The sequence below is a fragment of the Colletotrichum aenigma genome (assembly GCF_013390185.1).
Source record: "Colletotrichum aenigma strain Cg56 chromosome Unknown KSG_Cg56_contig10, whole genome shotgun sequence".
Taxonomy (NCBI): domain Eukaryota; kingdom Fungi; phylum Ascomycota; class Sordariomycetes; order Glomerellales; family Glomerellaceae; genus Colletotrichum; species Colletotrichum aenigma.
Window position 1 is genome coordinate 1217407 of NW_023500916.1, and position 18584 is coordinate 1235990.

The window sequence follows — 18584 nt, forward strand, 5'->3', positions numbered from 1 at the left end:
GCAGCATTCCATAACTCATCCGAGTTATCGCTGCTGCCATCTGCCTCATTGGGAGCAGACTGTTAGACGTCCGGAGCCGGAATGTGGACTGGCAGCCTGCTTGGGCGCTCCCGTGCCAAGCTGTCTCCTCGAGCTGTCCCAATCAGGACCACCATGCGGCCAGGGACAGCACCAAGAACCTCCATTGCGTCTCACTACCCAAAAAAGGAAACTCTAAGGAGAAAAGTAGCTACCGGCCACACACATCCTACACTCAAGCTTCAACGCCCCAGACTGTCCCGAAAAGGAAAGTAGAGGGAGAAAACAGGCGCTGAATAGCCTTGCCTAGTTGAACCCAGATACTCATAAAATCGTGCAACAGCCACACTCCATTTCCTGTTCGAGTTTTGTAGTCGTCGTCGTTCTCCACACTATTCAGATCCACTCTACCGCTAGCGGCCCTTCGAATCTGTTATCTCTTCGATCGTAGTAACTTAATCAACAACTCTCAACCTCAACCGAATATGTACGTTTTCCAGATCCTCATCGTCGCCCTCCAGGCGTGGGCCATCACCGCTTCGCCAATTTTCCCTCGCCAACGCGATGTCATCACCGGGGCTCTCGGCATGGTTTCAGACTCTCTCTCCAAGCTCGATACGGCCGTCAAGAGCCTCTCCGCCAGCGACCCCAACTCCGCTGTCGCCGTTCTGAACGCTGCTCAGGGTGCGCAGACCGCACTCGGTTCCGCCACGTCTACGATTGACGGCGCAAACAACCTGGGTCTGTTTGGTGCTCTTGGCCTTCAGCAGACTGCCACTGGCCTCGTGGACCAGGTCCAGACCACCCTTGGCGATCTCGCTCAGAAGAAGCCCGTTTTCGACCAGCTTGGAGTCACACCAGTCGTCAGGGATGCTCTTGCGCAGCAGAAGGCTAGCAGCGGACAGCTTGGCGACACTCTCCTGGCCAAAGTGCCTGCGATTGCGCGCCCGATTGCGCAGCAGAGCACCGGTCAACTCACTGAAGCCATTGACGGCGCTATCGCTGCGTTCTCTGCGTAGTTGATGGTCAGGTACGACGGCCGCGCTGGGTTTCGCGGCGGGATTACAGATTGGCAGACGTCAAGATTCAAGAAGTGGGTATTTGTGAGGTGGAAGTGAAGTGATGAAGTGAACGAGAAGAGAGATATAGGGGACGGAAGGGCCTGAAGGCGTTGATTGGAAGAGGAAGAAAGGAGGAGGACGCTGGAGAAGAAGATCGATGTCGTGAATCGAGGGGAGAGGGGGATGGAAAATTTGTGGAGGCCATGTAATCGAATCGAACTAATTCGCATTCGCCCTCGAGTCCCTCGTGAACCGAGACAGCATCATGCAGACAGCATTTATGAGTACTACGGCCACCGAAAACAGACGGTAATTATATTTTCTACCAACCAAGACTTCGCAATTCAGTGTGAAAGTGTGAAATCGTGATGTGAACATGATGATATTTGTGTCTCAACTATGTAAATTCTTCCTACTGCCAGGTGTCGCGTAGAGACCTACAGGCTATACTTGAAAGACAGCGCTTCGTTCGAGAGTTTGCGGCATCTCCAGTACCATTTTCATCATATTCCTCAGGGTTGACGTCTGGTACCTTCGCGCGACTTGTTATGGGCATGTCGAAGTGAGTCGCAGAGTCCCCGTAGTCAGCCGGAGCTCCTACTCATCACGCCCCGTCCAGCGGCAACTCACGATACTCTAACGACGTCTCATTCTCACCGTCACTGAAGCCTCTGCCAACTATCGTGAGCCCGATAACCTCGCAACAAGCCGTTCGAGTCAGCCTTTCCGAAAGCCTCTCACAGACTTTCTCGCCGGGCGCACCCCCGGCGCGAGCCATGAACCAAGCGCAAAGCTTACCCACCAGAGTTGCTTTAGAGGCAAAAAGCGTAAGGCCCAGCTGCAACGATGCTGAGACTCCAGCCAACGAGATCGCCCTGGTTTCTAGGGACCGGGCCGTTACGAAACAGCAGGCATGTCCCTGACCAACGTCAGCCCAACGGCCGATGTAGGGCAGATTTTAGCATCGGTTATCTTTGCCTTTGCAGGTGTGCGGCCCTGTTTGGGTTGGGCTGTCAGGGGTCAACCCTCTTGATCCCAGCGATACGTCGCATGTTTATGGAGTAAAGGTTTCTATACTGGTCACTGTCAGGGTATTCTTGCCGTCATTGTCGGCTTGGCGTTGCGGCTTATGAGACTTCACTCGACCTATCACCTGTTGAGTGCCGGATGATGTCTTGGCGATGTCTTTGACCCCGTGTGGGACGTGCTGCTTGGCAACGGTTTTCCCACAGGCTGAGCTTGATGTGTGCAGAAAGCTTTTTTGTCATGACACCCGTCAAAATCTAGCACTACAATGCTCTGCTCACTAAACAGAGTTGGCGGCTAGAAGAGGGGTTCTCTGTATCTCCGCACTTACACACGTGTCCGGAATGCGGTAGTAATTGATGTGGTGTGGTTCTCTACTAATGCCAAAGCCTTTTTACCTTGCCGTAAGCTCAACCTTCAACGGCTTACGGAACTCTCAAGTCGGAACCATTCCGACGTCAAGCCCCGCCGCACTTGGCCGTTGCGAGCATAAATCTCCCGCTGGACTAAGCGCCAGCCGGGGAATTAAAGATGGCTTGTCTATTGGATAGCTCTTAAGCCATTGAACTATCCTCCTGTCAGGCAGGCTTTTGAGATCCTGCCTAACCCGTTCTAGAAATTTGACAGAAACTCAGAAACTTTGAATCTAATGCAACGTGAAATGATCCCACTTCATCCACCTTGTCAGATGTGCCGTCCTTGCAGCCGTTCCGTCTGCCCGAATTTTTGACAAGTGATTTCTCCAGCAGCAACTTGGTTTCGAGGCTGTGTAACCAAGTGTCAACCGGTGGTTTTCATGTGCGGATGTGGCCCCGACGCAATGGGTCGGTGTCAAAGCGAGTTTCATCGATTTCAAAGAGTCTGACAGGCATAACAGCACACTGACATCCAGCTCACGGACAATGCAATGTGCGCGCTTTGACAGGATGCTGTAGAAAAGGAAGACTAGATGACATTTGGAAGTTGAGCATGGTATATGTAAGATGACATGAAAGTATCGCGTCTATTGAAGATCTTCTGTAACGGGGGAATGCAGGATTTCACGCTGTAACTTGACGCTCTGAAGTGGTCCGATCATCGTCCAAGGGCTCTAGGCCGGAATTGGGAGTCCAAAGACTATGCCACGGCGAGGTTGCGAGTCTGCTGTCTAATAGATTGCTTGTAATACAGTATAGATTTATGAATTCTATGTATTAATGAAAGTGCATCTGTACTGTTTTCCTTAATTGGTAGAGGGCACAGGTCAAAGTGCCCATATAGTGTTTCCAGAATTGTGCCCCTATGGGGTGAATTTTGCCGTAGTCTTTTTGCGGGGGGGCTGCGTAGTAACTACAAACTCAATCAAAGTGCATCAGTTGACATCCTGCCCGGGCGCACACGATGTTGAGAACTCGATTTTCATGAAGAGGGAATGAGTTCTTTTTTCCTAGAGCCATAATAATGTCAAGTGCTTTCTCCCTCTTCTTGAAATCGTCAGGAGCTGGAGCTCATAGTGGTTCGCAGTATCATTGTCGGAAACAGCCAGTCAACAAGGTGCGCCTCCAGGCGGCAACTGCGAAGAAGAAAAGTTAGAAGGGAAGAAAGATTCGCGTGTCCGTTAACTTGTGTCTGATCACTCATTCCAGACCTTCATTTTAAATACGCCCTCTTTTTCCCGTGCTAGAGGAACTACCTTAAATGCAATTGTACACCTTTTTCTGCTCTGCTGGTGTTTTCGTCGTTGAAATCTTCATTGCTGTCGTCGTTGGCATCATTACAATCCATGGTCGTTGTTGTTATTGCCGTCGTCGCCATCACTATCTTGGACAAGAACGCCGCGCAGACACAAGCAGATTGGGTGGTCTCTCCATTTATACCTGAGTTCTTGACTGTTTTGGAGATCCTGACGAGATGATTTGCAAACAGCAAATCGCCTCAGGTTCGATTGGAACGTTTCACTTCCTATGGTGCTTGCAATGAAGAGGTGACTGTGAATGTGTGTTGAAAACACCAGGAAAGCACGGCACGAACTGGGGCAGGTCAAATAAAATCAAGAAAAGTCGCACGTCTAGATGAAACTACAATCAATCGAGATCTATGGCATCATACATATTTTTACAATTAGACGGTATTTTTAATAGGTACGCGACGGGCTTCCTTGTGCGACGCGAATTTGGACACTCACGGAAGGAACGATCCTAGGACACCATCTGCTCTAAGTCCGAAGGGAAGGAACGGTCAACACCTCACCTCGGTTTCTTTCCTCTCTGCTCCTAACTTCTAGACAACAACTTCCCCACTCCCACCCCATCAACACCATCAATGTTCACCACGAACCCAACCCCGACCACGACCTACTATGACGAGACGAGGATTCCTAGGCGTACGATGAATACACGTTCGATGACGGCCGGCGCCAACAACGGCGCTAACAACAACACCAATGGCGCAAAGAAGCAGAGGCGGATGGCGAAGAAGGCGAAGAAGGCGAAGAGGGAGGATCCAGCCACCAAGCGCTACAGGCTGAAGAGCCTGGATCTTCAGCAGAAGATCAGGCTTGCCCTGGAGGCCAGGCGTATCGCGTCTTTAACCAATCCTCAAATTCCAAGGGAGTTCCACCCTTCCTTCCGAGGCAGTGGGGGCATCCCAGCTCCTGCTGTGTTCGTTGGTCTAGAGCTTATGGGATGGCGCCGGTGTCATAACGAGAGGTGGAAGAGGATGACACCTAAGGAACACGTTCGCATACAAGAACAAGTGCTCAAACAGATCGAAGCCCGCCCACCTGAGTTTGACGCATCCACTGGTAAACGGATCCCCTCCGCTCGTTCGATGCTTGGCAAAGGTGGCATACTTCCACCTGAAGGGCTGAATGTCGAAGAAAGATCTGCGTGGCACAAAGCACATAACGCCCTCTGGGAGACGCTGGGCGAACGAGAGCGTTCTGAGATGAAGCAGCAGCAAACTTCCAACGGTCACTTTCCCAGAAAAGACGCGCCCAAAAACAACAGGGAGGACGATATCGCAAGGGAGCAGGAGGCATCAAAGGCTGCAGCAGCCCAGGAGGGCATCGACTCCGTCCGCACGTCGAACAAGCGAGCTCGATCCCCCGAAGGTTCTGAAGCCTCGTCAAACTCCTTCTACTACGATGCCGAAGATTTTATCAGCGACAAGGAGTCCGCCACGATGCCCCCGAGCCGGAAACGAGTGCGGTTTAACGGCTCAGAGCCAACGATGGCGACCGAAGAACAGCTTGCGCCGCGACGTGACAGTCGAGAGGCCACCGCGGCCGACGGCCCAGAGTTAGGAGTGGCGGCCGAGGAATCCCTCACATCTAGCCTTGAGGTCCTAAAGCTAGCCGAAGAGTCCCTCGCGCCGCGCGTCTTCGTGACTCCGAACCCGAACGTCAACCAGCCTTTCATACGCGTCGTCACCGTCGACTCAGAGGCCGAGTTCACGCAGAAGGTGAATGATGGCGACGACACACCGGTCAGCTACTTCGACTTTGGGCCTGATTTCCAGCTTTCGGAGTACGTGTCTCTCCCTACCTTGCCCTGATCCCCCATCCCTATCTTTTGCCGTCGTCCTCCATGCTTTCTTTGGCGTCGTCCTCCATCCCTACCTCTGTCCTCGCCCTTCGTCCCTACCTCTGCCCTCGTTCCCCTCTCTCTACCTTCCCATAAAGTATTCAACTAATGGCATGCCAGTCTCCACATCCACGAGATCCTCCTCCACCGTTCCTCGTTCTTCCAGAGCGTCGTCCAAATAACCGCCGGCTCCCCCGAGATCCGCCTGCCACTCACCGACATCGGCCTCGTGCGCCTCGTCAGCGCCTGTCCCATCCTCGAGAACCTTAGCATTCACGGCGGCATCCACCTCTCCGACCGCAGCGTCGCGGCAGTGATCTCCCAGTGCAAGTACATCCGCCACCTCGCCCTCTGTGGTGCCGACTTTGAGCCGAACAACGTGTACGGGGCGGCGTTGCACCAGCTGATCGGGACCCCGGTCGCGACCAACCTGAACAAGATCGTGCTGAAAAATACCAAGGTATATGATGCGATGGTCAAGAGACTTCGGGATGAGAGACCTGGGTTGAAAATTAGTCATATTGGCTGAGCAGAAGGTGTCGGGATTCTGAGGGCTGCATGGTTTACTTGCTCATTGCAACCATGTCAGTATAATTAGCTAGTTGCTCCAGAGAGATGTGAATGACACGGTCAAGTCATCACTAAAGCTGAACACCAAACGTATTTCTAACAAGATTAAATCGGCGTTTATTCGAAACCTCTGCTGTATGAGATGTATATCTAACCCGCCACGTCCCTTGCGCCGCGTTATGCATTCCGTCTATCCGTACTGTACACTTTACATTACACATTTGGTGAAAGGAGATCGTACTTGACGCATCGCTCGACCTGTGCTTCGTCAGTCTGGTTACCTCATCAGTCGTGTAGGGGGTGTTGCTCACATCTTCGATGCTAGCCTGCAAGAACCGTCGCGTCTCCAGGCCCATCCACACCACCAGCATGCTAAAGTCGCCATGCCTCGCCATCTCCGTGCCACTCTGCGCGCTCAGCTGTCGCAGGATCGGCAGCGAGCTACTGAGGAGGTCCATATCCGGATTCAAACTACGTCCGATGCCCTCGAGGAGGAGAATGCTAATGACAACGTTGACGAAATCACCCTCCAGCCGCACGTGGTGCCCACGGACCATGCCGAGGACCTCCTGCAGAATGTCGCCGATCTTGATGTTACCCAGCGCGAGGGTGCGGCTCTTGACGCCGAGGACGAGGTGCTGCATCTTGAGCGCGAAGATCTCCTTGTCGAGCACGGCGTCGGGCTGGCGGCAGCGCTCGCACATCAGGTTGCCGGCCTTGTAGCCGTCGAACTCGGCGACGGCGCGGAAGAGGTCGAGGAAGTTGCGGCGGTTCGTCTCGTTGAGCTCGGTGACGAGGCCCGTGTCGATGAAGATGAGCTGCGGGCGGAAGCCCTCGCGGTCGATCTTGGCGAGCTCGGCGTCCCAGGCGGCGGGGTCTGCGCGGTGGCGGAAGGGACGCAGGCGCGCGAGGACCTGCTCGGTGACGTCGTTCTGCTCCTGCGGGTGGTGCGTCGTTGACCGGCGGAATTTGAGGTCGGGCTCGTCGGATTGGTAGAAGCGCACCATGATGTTGCCCGGGTGCAGGTCGGCGTGGACGAAGTTGTCGATGAGGAGCATGCGGAGGAAGGCGTCGAGGCCCTCAGAAGCGATGTCGTGCTGAAAGACGCCGCCGCCGTTCTCCATGAAGTCGGCGAGTGGGATGCCCTGGGCGAACTCCTCGACGAGGACGTTGCGGGTGGTGAACTCGGTGTAGGGGTAGGGGAACCAGGCGGTGCTGCGGTCGGTGAAGTTCTTGCGGAACTTTGCGAGGTTGGCGGCCTCGATGCGGAGGTCGAGCTGGAGCTTCATCATCTCGCCGAACTGGGCGACCTCGTCGGGGAGGGAGAGCCACTCGATGGTGGGGATGGCGTTGAGGGCGGAGGCGAAGAAGTGCATGATGCGCAGGTCGCGGCGGACGATGCGCTCGACGCGCGGGTGGAGGACCTTGACGGCGACGTAGGTCGAGGGGACGCGTTTGGGCGTGCTCTTGAGGGCGGCGTCGACGTTCTTGGCGACCTTTTGACGGAGGGGTTTTGGCTCGTTGGGGAGGTCGGCGTTGGGGGCGGCGAGGTCGGCCTTGAGCTTGGCCTTGTATACCTGCGCGATGGCGCCGACACCGAGGGGCTCCTCGTCGAATTCCTCGAAAATATCTGCAAAGTCACGGCCGTCGAAGGCGGCGGAGACAATGAGCTTGGTCTGACGGATGGAGTGCGCCGGGGCGTTGGAGTGGAGTTTGGACATGATTTCGCACATTTCGTTCGGAAAAATGTCGGATCGTGATGCTGCCCATTGGCCGAGCTGCTCTACGTCAGGAGTTGCGGATGGGATCTGTCGATGTGATGCTCACCTTGATGAAGGCCGGACCGGCCCATTCCATCGATTGCACCAGGAAGCCGTACCACCACAGTGTGCCACTCCGCTCATTGTCCCGGTCAGGCTGCCGCCTCCCGATCCATATTGCTGGCACGGCAAGGAGGACTGGAACAAAGATGGCGGCGAGATGGAGGAACCGCACACCCGTGCATATGGGCTCCCAGATGTAGACGTCCACCACAAGTTTCAGCGTGTGCCAAACCCTCGATACTCCGCGATCGTCGTCGGCGACTGTCTTCTTGATCTCGGAGCGGCTGACCGCCAACATGCGCTTCTCCCCCGTCTGATCGGTACCCTCGTTATCCTTCTGCGACAGCTCGAAGAAGGCCGCAGTGCCCAGAGCACTCACGCCCGCACCACCCGCGCGCAGCGTGTACCGTGTGTACTGCTTATTCCGCCATGGTGTGCGTCGCGCCCCGGGGCTGCGAAAGGACCCTCGGAAGGTGGAGTAAAGCCGCGCGCTGCTGGTGTTGCTGCTTGGTGCTCGGAAGCCCGGACGTGGACAGAACCGGCCGAGGACGAAGGCCAGTCTCATCTCGAGGGAGGGATGGGGTTGGAAGAGCGGGAGTTTGGTCTCATTCTCAGCGATTGGAGCGGTGGTTGCGAATCGGAGCTATTCGGGGGCGGTCTCACGATGATGGGGAGATGGGAATTCGTCGCGCGGGATCGCGGGGAGCAGGGGACCGGGAATGGACGCTTTGGGATGGTGGTGACGTAGGGATTTCGCGGGTGGGAATTCTGCGCCGTCTGCACGAAGATCGGGGAAATGTCGGGCAAACATGTGGCTGCCAATCGATGACACTACATCTTTTTTTTTTTTTTCTTTTTCCCCCCCCCCCCCCCTCTCTGCCCTGGGCATGGCGATTCCGCCCGCGCGGAAGGAGCAGCGTCGCGGGTCCATCCGATGGCGCGAAACGGGCGACTGGGACCGCTGGAAATTTTGGCGAACCACTGCGGTGCACGTCGATTACGATTACCACCCACTGGAACCCGAATCCACCAGCGGCAGAAGCTTCCATTCCACTTCTTTATCCGCGATTATTCCTTATCGACGTCTTTGCGACGCTTTTTTTTTTATTTTCCCTCCCGCCATCCTCAGCAAACACCGTCCACCCCCGCGGCGACTTCCTCTGGTCCTGTACGATAATACCGAATACCTTCGCTACCTAATCTGCCTACTGTACACCATGGGCTGGTTTTGGGCCGACGCTCCTGCGCATCCCCACGGCGCCCTTCCATCGGGCTCGCCTCCAGTATGTATCCCTCGCCCATGCCCCTCCATGTCTAGATGCTTACACCAACCCAGCCCAGCTGCCCGATGCACAAGAAGACAGCAGAGGCCCTGAACACGACACCGAAGCCCTCCGCCTGCCCCATCCCCCACGACCAACGCCACTTCGCGACACCACCACCTCCTCCGCCATCAGCATGCCCCGTACCCCACGACCAGCGCCACGCTGGCCCTCCCCCGTCCTCATGTCCCGTCCCCCACGACCAACCGAAGCCTGAGTCCAAGTCTATCCTCTCCCAGCTGAACCCCCTCAACTACATGTTCAAGGACATCTCCCAGGCGCCCGCCCAGAACCAGGCCATGGCCCTGCCCACCGAGCGCGAGCCCTCGACGATACCAAAGGGCTCTGGCGACGGCAACTGGGAGTACCCCTCACCTCAGCAGATGTACAATGCGCTGCTGCGTAAGGGCTACACCGACACTGACATCACCGCCGTCGAGTCCATGGTGTCTGTCCACAACTTCCTCAACGAGGGCGCCTGGGCCGAGATCGTCGGGTGGGAGGACCGCTTCAGCCAAGGCCTGTACAAGGGCTGGCAGGTCTGCAAGCGCGGCGAGGAGAACTCGGAGGCGGAGCTCGAGAAGATGAGGACCGGCACTGAGGACATCCCCTCCCTCGTCCGCTTCCAGGGCAGGCCCAAGGACATGACACCCAAGGCTATCATGTGGCAGGTCCTCGGAACCCTGTACCCCTCAAAGTTTGAGTAAGCTGCGCCCATACCGAAGGAGAGAACATTGGTGCTAACGTTCAAAACAGGACCGAGCCCCCCTTTGACCGCCACGACTGGTTCGTCTCCCGCAGGATTGGCGGCACCACCAAGGAGATCCGCTACATCATCGACTACTACTCCGGCGAGGCCGACCCCGACAGCGACGAGCCGGTGTTCTACCTCGACGTCCGCCCGGCCATGACGCCCCTCGGCGCCGCGGAGCGTCTCATCAGGTGGGGCAGCGACGTCTGGTGGAAGGCCTCGGGCGCCGAGGTCCGCGAACGGGAGCAGCTCGAGCAGCTGCAGCAGAAGAAGTAAACACCCGTGAGGACTGATCAACCACCAAAGACGAAAAGTCTGTGCGACTTGTACCAACTTGTTTTTTTAGACGCCCAGCACTGTTTTGCGGGGCCGGTTGATGGCGGCGTTTTGTTATCACGGATGTGAGATGCCTGGCGGTCTGAGTGCTTGGGATCCAGAAAAAAGGATATGCCCGTCCTTCTCCCCTCTTCCTTGTGTCTTCTAATCTACCCATACGGGTTTCCTGTACAGTATTCCATCATCGGCGGTCACGTTTCACGTCATTATATCTTCAACGCCGAGATGAAATGGTCAAATAATGATTCAAATTCCACATTACTTCCACTACTTGACTCGCACTACATCCCCCAAATATTACGTCTTAGGTAGTCTTGGCCGCCAGCGCAGTAACCTGGTCCAGCAGCGCCTTATCCTCCTTGGGCGCGTTCTTCAGCACCTTGTCCCTCAGATGGTCAACCTGCTGCCCCGCCGCCGTGGGCGGGTTTCCCTGCGCGGTCGCGATCCGCTGCACCTGCATGCTCAGAAAGAACTTGGGCACCTTGATCGCCAGGTTGCCGCCGACGCTGCGGATGCCGGCCTCGGTGGCCACGTAGGCGTCGAGCTGGTTCTGGAAGGTGGCCAGGTCGTTGGACGCGAGCGGCTCCGTGGTGGCGAACTTGTCGAGGGCGAAGGCGAGCGGCGTCTGGCCCTTGGCGTCGGCGAAGTTGATGGAGGAGAACTTGACGCTGCCGGCGGAGACGTCGGGCACGCCGGAGAGCGTCTTCTTGGAGGTGTCGCAGGTCACTTTGTTCTGGAGCGAGGTGACGGCGTCGGAGACTTCTTGGGGCAGGACGGTGTTGCCGACGATGAAGCAGGCGTTTTGGCGGAGGGCGAGCTGGGGGGCTGGAGGCTTTTGTGAGTATGGATATGTCGGATGAAGAAGGATGGGACTTGGCTTACCTGCCATGGCAGCACCGGCGCCGGCGGCGAGGACGATGAGAGAAAGCTGCATTTTTACTTGATTAAAACAACTTGGTCGTGTTTGAAGAAAAGAAGGAAATGTAGTTTTTGCGGAAAGTGGAATTCAGAACCAGAATTGAAACCTTGCCGGAAGGATAGAAAAAAGAACGAATGGAATACTCTTCAAAACATCTCAAGATACACGGCGAGGGAGGAGGGACATGATCGCCTTTTAAGCATCACATCAGTTACCAGGGGATGGGAGGGGGGAGCAGGAGCAGGGAGGGCTCTTGGCAAATAAGCATAGGGCGCGGATCGCGGGACCCCCGGTTCGAGTCTAAACATCGCCAAAACCTGCACCAGGTGGTGGAGGTGGGTGGCATCCCATCGTGTGGGCTTTTCGTTTACCGACGTCTCCTGACTCTCTGTCTCTGTTCTGGGATGAGCAGAGAGAGAGAGAGACTGGGATGCTGCGCCTTGTCAGCATGGAGCTGCAAATCTTAACGGATGATGGGTGCCGCGGGAGAGTCTAATTTGGCCAGGAGTCCGCGCGAAGCGTGGGCGATGAAGCATAGGAGAGAAAGATACTGAGAGAGCCTCATGGGAGACAAGAAAAGGCAGAGCTCTCGCTTGCAACAGGAACAGTCTCGAGAGCTTGTCGGCGCGTGCTACTTTCGGTAAGGCTGTCCCTGGATGGCTGAGCCGCAACATCCGCTCTAAGCCGTTTTCTCTCTCTTCCTCTCCCCCTGCTCCAGGCTTATTCCAGAATCCTGACCATCTGGTTCCTTGCACCTGTCAGGTCTGGGACGGCGTCGTCTGAAGAGAGATGCGACGTGGTGGGGTGTTCGACTCTTCAGATCCGACGAGCCCCGGCCCCCTGCGCGGCTCCACACCGGATGGTTTCAGGGGATGGAGAAGCCAATCAGACACGCAAAACCAGGGATTGGTGGTGTTGCAGAGTTGGGGGGATTTTTGGGCGGCTGCGACGTGCTTCACGGGGTTTCTCGCTTTTTGGCTTGGGAGGTTTTGGGTGGTGAGGACGGAGGTTGAGGCCGCGGATGGGAGATGGGAGTGCTGGACTTGGCTCGGTTGGTAGGCCGAAAGGGGGTGTGCTATTGAGACGTGAGCGACGTATAGGTGCCGCTTGGATCGTACTTGTTTTCATTTCCCTTTTCTGTGCAGCGTCTGCAGTGAGGAGAGGAAGGTGTTGAATCATAAATAACCCGCGGCACCCATGGTTGATGAGACGGTTTCCTCTGAGCTGGTTTGTGCTCCGCGTGAAGCGTGGTATTGGAAGCTTGGCGTTAGCATGAACAGGTGCTTGACTCTTGGAGATGGGCAGTTGATGCAGATGAGCCGGATCCCGACACGAGTTTCCCTCGGTGTCAACGAATGACAGCGAGCTTGGCGTGGTATGTCTCGGCGCGGTTGTTGAAGATCGCCAAGGTGGTGATGGAGATCTGTTTCTGGCGGTGTTGATGCACGCGATTGAATGGTCTGGATGAATAAGCAGACAACAACACCACCACAAATGACATGCACCTTTCTACCAGAGCCAATTCGGCCTTGCTTGCATCTGTGTCGTCGATTTTTGGTTATTACCTCCGCGCCTAGCGCCTTCCTTCGAGCTTGGGACCGGTCGCCACAACTCAAAAGTGCGATAGATTGCATGAGCCAGGATGATATCGTTTCTGACCCTGACCCCACACGCCGATTGGCCTAGGCTCTCGCGCAATATCGATCGGGGATGGCTGTAGTGAGCCTACTTCAAACCGACGATGGCAATGATATAAAATTCACGAAACTTGCAATCTAAACTGTTCAAAGATCCCATCAACGAATGCAAAACACCACCATAAAAACAAATTACATCACAGCCAAAATGGGCTTCACCGAATTCTCCTACTTCGCCTCCAAATCCGGCGCTCCCTTCCCGGACCCCGACACCCCGGAGGGCAAGGACATCAAGCACATGCTCGAGACCGCCGCCGCCCAGCCCGGCGCGGGGCGCATCTACTGGGGCCACGCGGTCGAGAAGCCGCACCAGCAGTGGCTGTTTCTGGACTGGGATAGCGTTGAGGAGCATCTTGCGTACCGCACAACGCCGTGAGTCGCTTGTCTGTGTTTACAAGATGATGTACTGATGCGTTCACAGGGAACAAGACGTCGTTGCCAAGAGTATGTCATCCTACCTCGACTGGACGGATGGCTATATCAAGCACATCGTCACCAAGCCCTGGCCGCCTACCATTCTCGCTGACGCACCCGTCACTGAGGTGCTGACGCTCTTCTTCCCCGCGGAGCTGGATGAGCCTGCCAAAGAAGACCTGAGTAAGCAGCTTGAGAAGTTCAAGGTGCAGGCACTCGACACGTCGCCCGACTTCAAGGGTATTGCGTATGGATGGAGCAAGGAGAATGATGTACCCATCACTGGGGAGGACGGCAAGACGGGGAACTTGTTGGTGGCATTTATTGGGTGGCCAAGTGTTGAGGCGCATTTGAAGTTCAGGGAGATGGAGGCTTTTAAGGACAATATTGGGCTGTTGAGGGGGATGAAGGGGGTTGTTAAGTTGGGCGTTTTTCATGTGGCCTGTAGGAGTTTGACGTCTGCGGAGAAGTAATGAGAGGTTTGGGTCGTTCTCTCTCAGCAGGGTTGCATATCATCCGTTGTACACTGGTTGAGGCCAAAGGCTTTGTGTCTCAGTAGCGCGGTATTCTGCCTCAGCTAATCATAGTGATGACGGCCGGCGCTTTCGGGCCAACGGAATCAAGATGGTGAAAGCAACCATATGAACCGTTCTTTCCTCTAGGCTAATTATTCTACAATACTCTGCGGCTCTTATTAAACCCCAATTCCCCGTATCAGTATCTCTAAACCCAATCAGCTCGTTACTGGCAATGGCCTGACGTTGCTTCCAGACGAGGTTGCGCTCTTTTAGCCATCAGTCTTTGGGCAAATTTGTGATCTTTGAAGCCTTCAGGCCTCTTATTCACGGTCATGTTGACGTGCGGGTCGTTTGATCGTCATCCTTCATTCCCGTCCTTCATCTTCGTCCTTCCAGTATTCCATCCTCAGAACAAGCGGTCGCCTGCGGTGAACAAGGTCTTACTCGCCGGAGCCATCCCCGACAAGTGAAGGGCCAAACGCGATCATTGTTATGATGATCAACAATATGTAAGGAATTGTGACCGATCCCTCTTGCGGAGTTTGATTCTGTTTGGTGGCATAATCAACCTGTGCTGTCGGAAGCGAAGGCGACACAGCATGCTGGGGCTGATGAAGGGTGACGTATTCGTCGCAGTACGGCGGAAACTCAGAGAACGATAAAGATGAAGAGGAGAGCCTTGAGATTGAGGGCGATTCTGTAGGCGTAGGCGGGTTGGAAGACGAGCCTTCGGACCACAATATTGAGGCGGCTGAGGGCCCAGCGACAAGGGTCAGCTGCAAAGGCAAAGTGCTTTGCCCGATGGAGACTGACTGCAGCTCAACATCAATGTGCCATCCGGCAAGCTGCCCCTCACCACCAGGATCTGCTTCACCGAGATCTGCTTCACCATCGCTAGTGTCGGTGCAGCTGATGTCGTCGTCTTCGTCGTAGTCGTCAAGTGGTTCGCCAAAGTGTGACTGTAGTATTCGGACTGACTTTTCGCAGAGCCACGGGCCCGCTGAGTATCGAGATGACCGACCGTATGGCTCGAGTGCCTTGTAGGGGATGGTATGCTTTTCTCCGATGTACACGTAGGACTTCTTTCGCAACGAGGGGCTTTCGGGACGCCTCTTTAGACGCCGTATGGACGATATGGGGTGGAGGGCGTCGTCGATGGGTAGGTAATGGGCGTAGTCCTCCTCGCGGTCGAGAACGTAGGCAACGGGTGTGTCCTTAAAAGACGTCAACTATAGAGATGGTCAGCGAGATATTGTTCGATTTGTGACCAGAGGAGCGAGGGTCTTCAACGACCATGGCTATTTTCACACGGCCAACACCATCGGGCCACGAGGATATGATCACCCCTGGATGGTTGTACCCTGTCCTCTCCAGGTCGGGCTTCAGGCGAGCGGTTATCCGGTTCTTCGGCGGAACAAATACGATCTTTCCAGCCAGAGGCTCTGTCGTCTCCTCCAGGGGCCGTCGCTTCTGTTGAGATTTGGGAGGCATTGAGGGTTGCGAGAAAGGGGCGGTCGTGTTTGAATCCAGACACTTCGAAGTGTTGCTATGGAAAAGAGGATAAAGGGAAAGTATGTCATACTGTCCAAGTTAGGCGAGATGCAAAGAAAATTCACTTGGTAGCATGGTGCTTGGGAGTCGAGAAAACTCTGTACGCTGTCTAATAGGTGGCTCGACAATTCAAAAGAGGGCCAGATCGAACTCATCCTCAGCCTTGCTGTTGTAATCTGCCAGCCTTGTTGGGTTATGCAGCCATCTCTGAATGAATAACTCCATGCATACATGCTTTGATGCCGTTGAAACTCCTTTGATGCGTTTTATCTCTACATTCCTTGTCTTCCTTGTCCTCCTTGCCTACCAAAAGCCGAACACCAACCAAAAGCCATACCAGAGAAAAGCCTCCACACAAAGAATAGCCACGCAAATGCCGGCCATCAGACAGAAGAAGCCCTTGTCCAGCTTGGTGTTGACCTTAGCCTTGTCCCTCTCATTAACTGCCATCCTTTGAATCTTTAGGGCCATCCGCTCGTCGGCCTTCTCCTTCTTGATCACCTGTTTTTGCTGCCTCTTCTCCTCGGCTTTCTGCTTACTCGCTGCCTGTCCCTGGTCCCATAAGGCCCTGCGCTTCTCCTTCTCTTCATCTTTCTCGATCTTCCGCTTCTTTCTCTCAATAACCCGCTGCTCCCTCAAGTAATCTTCTTCCTCGGTGTAGCCCATCTCCGTGACGAGGATACCGAACGACTTCGAACTAAGACTGGTGCCTTGATGCGCTCTTAGCACGTCGCGGTGGATTGTGTAAGGTCCTCCTTGCGTCATCACGTATGCCGGTCTGTAGGCCTTGTTGCTTGAGCTAGCTCCCGCCAAATGGAGCTGTAGTCCCGAGTCTGTGTGGGGAGGGGTCGGGGCGACGGGTAGGTACTTCTCACGAAACTTCCAGTGGAAGGCCATGTCCTCCGTGATGTTTCTACCGTTGGCCGAAGTCATCTGTAGTCATGTTAACCATATTCGAAGCCGTCAGGTGAGAGTCGCATACCGTTAGAGCTCTCACAGTGCCATCGTCGCGAGGTGCATGGGACATAATCAACACAGGGTGATTATAGACCCCGGGTGACAGATCGGTGTCAAGTGAAGTGCTGATCTCTTCTTTTTTGGGCAGCCATAGGATCTTGCCAGCCAACGTTCTACCGTAAACGGGCTTGGCGCCGCCTGGCTGGCTCTTGGATGCCATCAAAGCGAGGTTTGGAGTTGGAGAAATCGTCGGCGAGGCGGATGAAGCTTGCAAGGGTTGATATGAATCAGCAGCAAAACTGGAGGTTGATAGTTCTCGGACGTCTGTCGGCTTGCTTCAACCGGTGATGAGAGCTGTGGGTCGAGATGTGGTTGGCAAGGTGTGACATATTGAAAGTGGGTTGGCGCAAAAAGGTCGGCTGCCAGTTTGGCACACCAACAGAATATCATCAACTAATCAGATGCGCTCATTTTCCCGGGCTTTCGGCCTCACTTTCAAGGAAGACGACGGCACGTACAAAGAATTGAGTCGTCGTGGAGATGGACCAGTGGGCGTGAAGTTGCCTTCGGGTGGTTCAATGTAAGCTTAACCATAAAAGAAACGTCTCGGGCTCGTGGCACTTGAGCCAACATCTAGGTTCAAAACCTTATTCGAACAATGAATACAAGGCTTTCTGGATATACAAAAGTGATTTTCGATGCTCTGACCAACCACATCAACCTGAACCAGAAGAGCATGGGCCGACCTTTCTCAATGAAGCTCCGTTCGACAGCTCTTGGCCATCATCCAGCCCGATTCCGCAAACATTGTTGACGTGGACCTTGTAGAGCTGACCGCCGCCGGGTCCTGTTGGGTCCTTCATTGCCATGGTAGTGTCGAAGGGAATGCACTTGGTGTCGACGACGGCTTGGTTGATGTTAAGAAGTTCGATCGAGCATGCGTCCTGTCGGGCAAACGCGAAGCCGGCGAAAAGCGCCGCAGAGGCTGTGACTTGTGCAAGTCTCATATTGAAAGGCTCGAGAGTTGAAGATTGATTTCTCGGGTCGTTCGAAGTCCCATCTCACTGAATATGAAATGCTGATATTGAGGAAATGAGCAGGCCAAACCGTGACAGTTGCTGCTCAAATGATCGATTAGATGAAGGTGAAGAGTGGCAGTAATTCTACTGAGAACTTTAGGAAGGGGATGCCGAGCTGCGGTGTATATGTACAGGCTGTGAAATAGTGAACGCTCGGTAACATGACTCAAGATGCTCAATATCCCCATTGATTTTCGCGACTCGACCCAGACCGTATCACGGCTTGGCCGAACCATTCCCTCGGAGCTGTGGGTCCATGCACTGGGATATAGAGTAATCTGTAGCAGAAACCCTCCGGCTCGCGAGACGCGTGCGTACAGACCAAGCGGAGAATATGTCATCTCCCCGACCGAAACTTGGTGCCGGGCACATGATCCTGGCAATTGAATGTGAGCGTTGGCGAGAGAACGATGGAAGACATCTACGAGCAGCTTCGGGCGCAAAATTGGCTTTATTGAGGTGATTGGAAATATTAACAGCCTTGCGAATGTTCAAGTACCATTCATTTGTGAACTTGACGCATGACCTTACGGCCTGATTTCAGGAGTCCTCGGCTTCTTCAAGGTTCACGTCAAACCATCCTAACGAACTCTATTATAATTATCGTGTCAGTGCCATCCATGTTCGTCTGTTGTTCTTGCTAAGTCCCTGTTCATTCAGACGATCGCCAGCCTCTCAGTTTCTGCATTGTGTAGTACTAGGCAACTGAAATGTACCTGTTCAATATGGTGCTCAGATTGCTCTCTGAGGTGCTGTCTCATCTCCAGGACAAGTTAGTTGAATATATCTTGGTGCGATTTCCGACCTGAAATTGACCTCTCTCTCTCTCTCTTTTTAATCACTTTCTGCCATTATCTGTCTAATCTATGCGTGCAAACTGTTGGAGGGAAAGATGATGATACTTTGCAATTACTACCGAGATAACATCATCCAGGGGATATGTTTCCCCAACGCAGCAGAGCAAATGAACAACAATGCC

General features: G+C 54.5%; 7 protein-coding genes across 7 annotated transcripts; 4 read left to right on the forward strand and 3 right to left on the reverse strand.

Moving 5' to 3' along the window:
- Positions 1–503: 503 nt before the first annotated feature.
- Positions 504–1037, forward strand: mp1-0 (Cell wall mannoprotein 1; the record flags this gene model as incomplete). The annotated part of the gene is made up of 1 exon (XM_037329441.1): positions 504–1037. The coding sequence occupies one exon, from the start codon at positions 504–506 to the stop codon at positions 1035–1037; it is 534 nt and encodes a 177-aa protein (XP_037172205.1).
- Positions 1038–4406: 3369 nt separating this feature from the next.
- Positions 4407–6197, forward strand: CGCA056_v014200 (uncharacterized protein; the record flags this gene model as incomplete). Its single annotated transcript, XM_037329442.1, has 2 exons — positions 4407–5611; positions 5789–6197. The coding sequence occupies 2 exons, from the start codon at positions 4407–4409 to the stop codon at positions 6195–6197; spliced, it is 1614 nt and encodes a 537-aa protein (XP_037171923.1).
- Positions 6198–6451: 254 nt separating this feature from the next.
- On the reverse strand, positions 6452–8626 carry CGCA056_v014201 (ABC1 family protein; the record flags this gene model as incomplete). Its single annotated transcript, XM_037329443.1, has 3 exons — positions 6452–6496; positions 6550–8016; positions 8066–8626. The coding sequence occupies 3 exons, from the start codon at positions 8624–8626 to the stop codon at positions 6452–6454; spliced, it is 2073 nt and encodes a 690-aa protein (XP_037172305.1).
- Positions 8627–9278: 652 nt separating this feature from the next.
- On the forward strand, positions 9279–10410 carry cyt-2 (Cytochrome c heme lyase; the record flags this gene model as incomplete). The annotated part of the gene is made up of 3 exons (XM_037329444.1): positions 9279–9344; positions 9398–10086; positions 10140–10410. The coding sequence occupies 3 exons, from the start codon at positions 9279–9281 to the stop codon at positions 10408–10410; spliced, it is 1026 nt and encodes a 341-aa protein (XP_037171924.1).
- Positions 10411–10774: 364 nt separating this feature from the next.
- CGCA056_v014203 (uncharacterized protein) lies at positions 10775–11404 on the reverse strand (the record flags this gene model as incomplete). Its single annotated transcript, XM_037329445.1, has 2 exons — positions 10775–11295; positions 11353–11404. The coding sequence occupies 2 exons, from the start codon at positions 11402–11404 to the stop codon at positions 10775–10777; spliced, it is 573 nt and encodes a 190-aa protein (XP_037171925.1).
- A 1830-nt stretch (positions 11405–13234) lies between these two features.
- On the forward strand, positions 13235–13973 carry CGCA056_v014204 (uncharacterized protein; the record flags this gene model as incomplete). The annotated part of the gene is made up of 2 exons (XM_037329446.1): positions 13235–13458; positions 13508–13973. 2 exons carry the CDS (start codon positions 13235–13237, stop codon positions 13971–13973), a joined length of 690 nt encoding a protein of 229 aa, XP_037171919.1.
- A 1899-nt stretch (positions 13974–15872) lies between these two features.
- CGCA056_v014205 (uncharacterized protein) lies at positions 15873–17533 on the reverse strand (the record flags this gene model as incomplete). The annotated part of the gene is made up of 2 exons (XM_037329447.1): positions 15873–16502; positions 17273–17533. The coding sequence occupies 2 exons, from the start codon at positions 17531–17533 to the stop codon at positions 15873–15875; spliced, it is 891 nt and encodes a 296-aa protein (XP_037171920.1).
- Positions 17534–18584: the final 1051 nt, after the last annotated feature.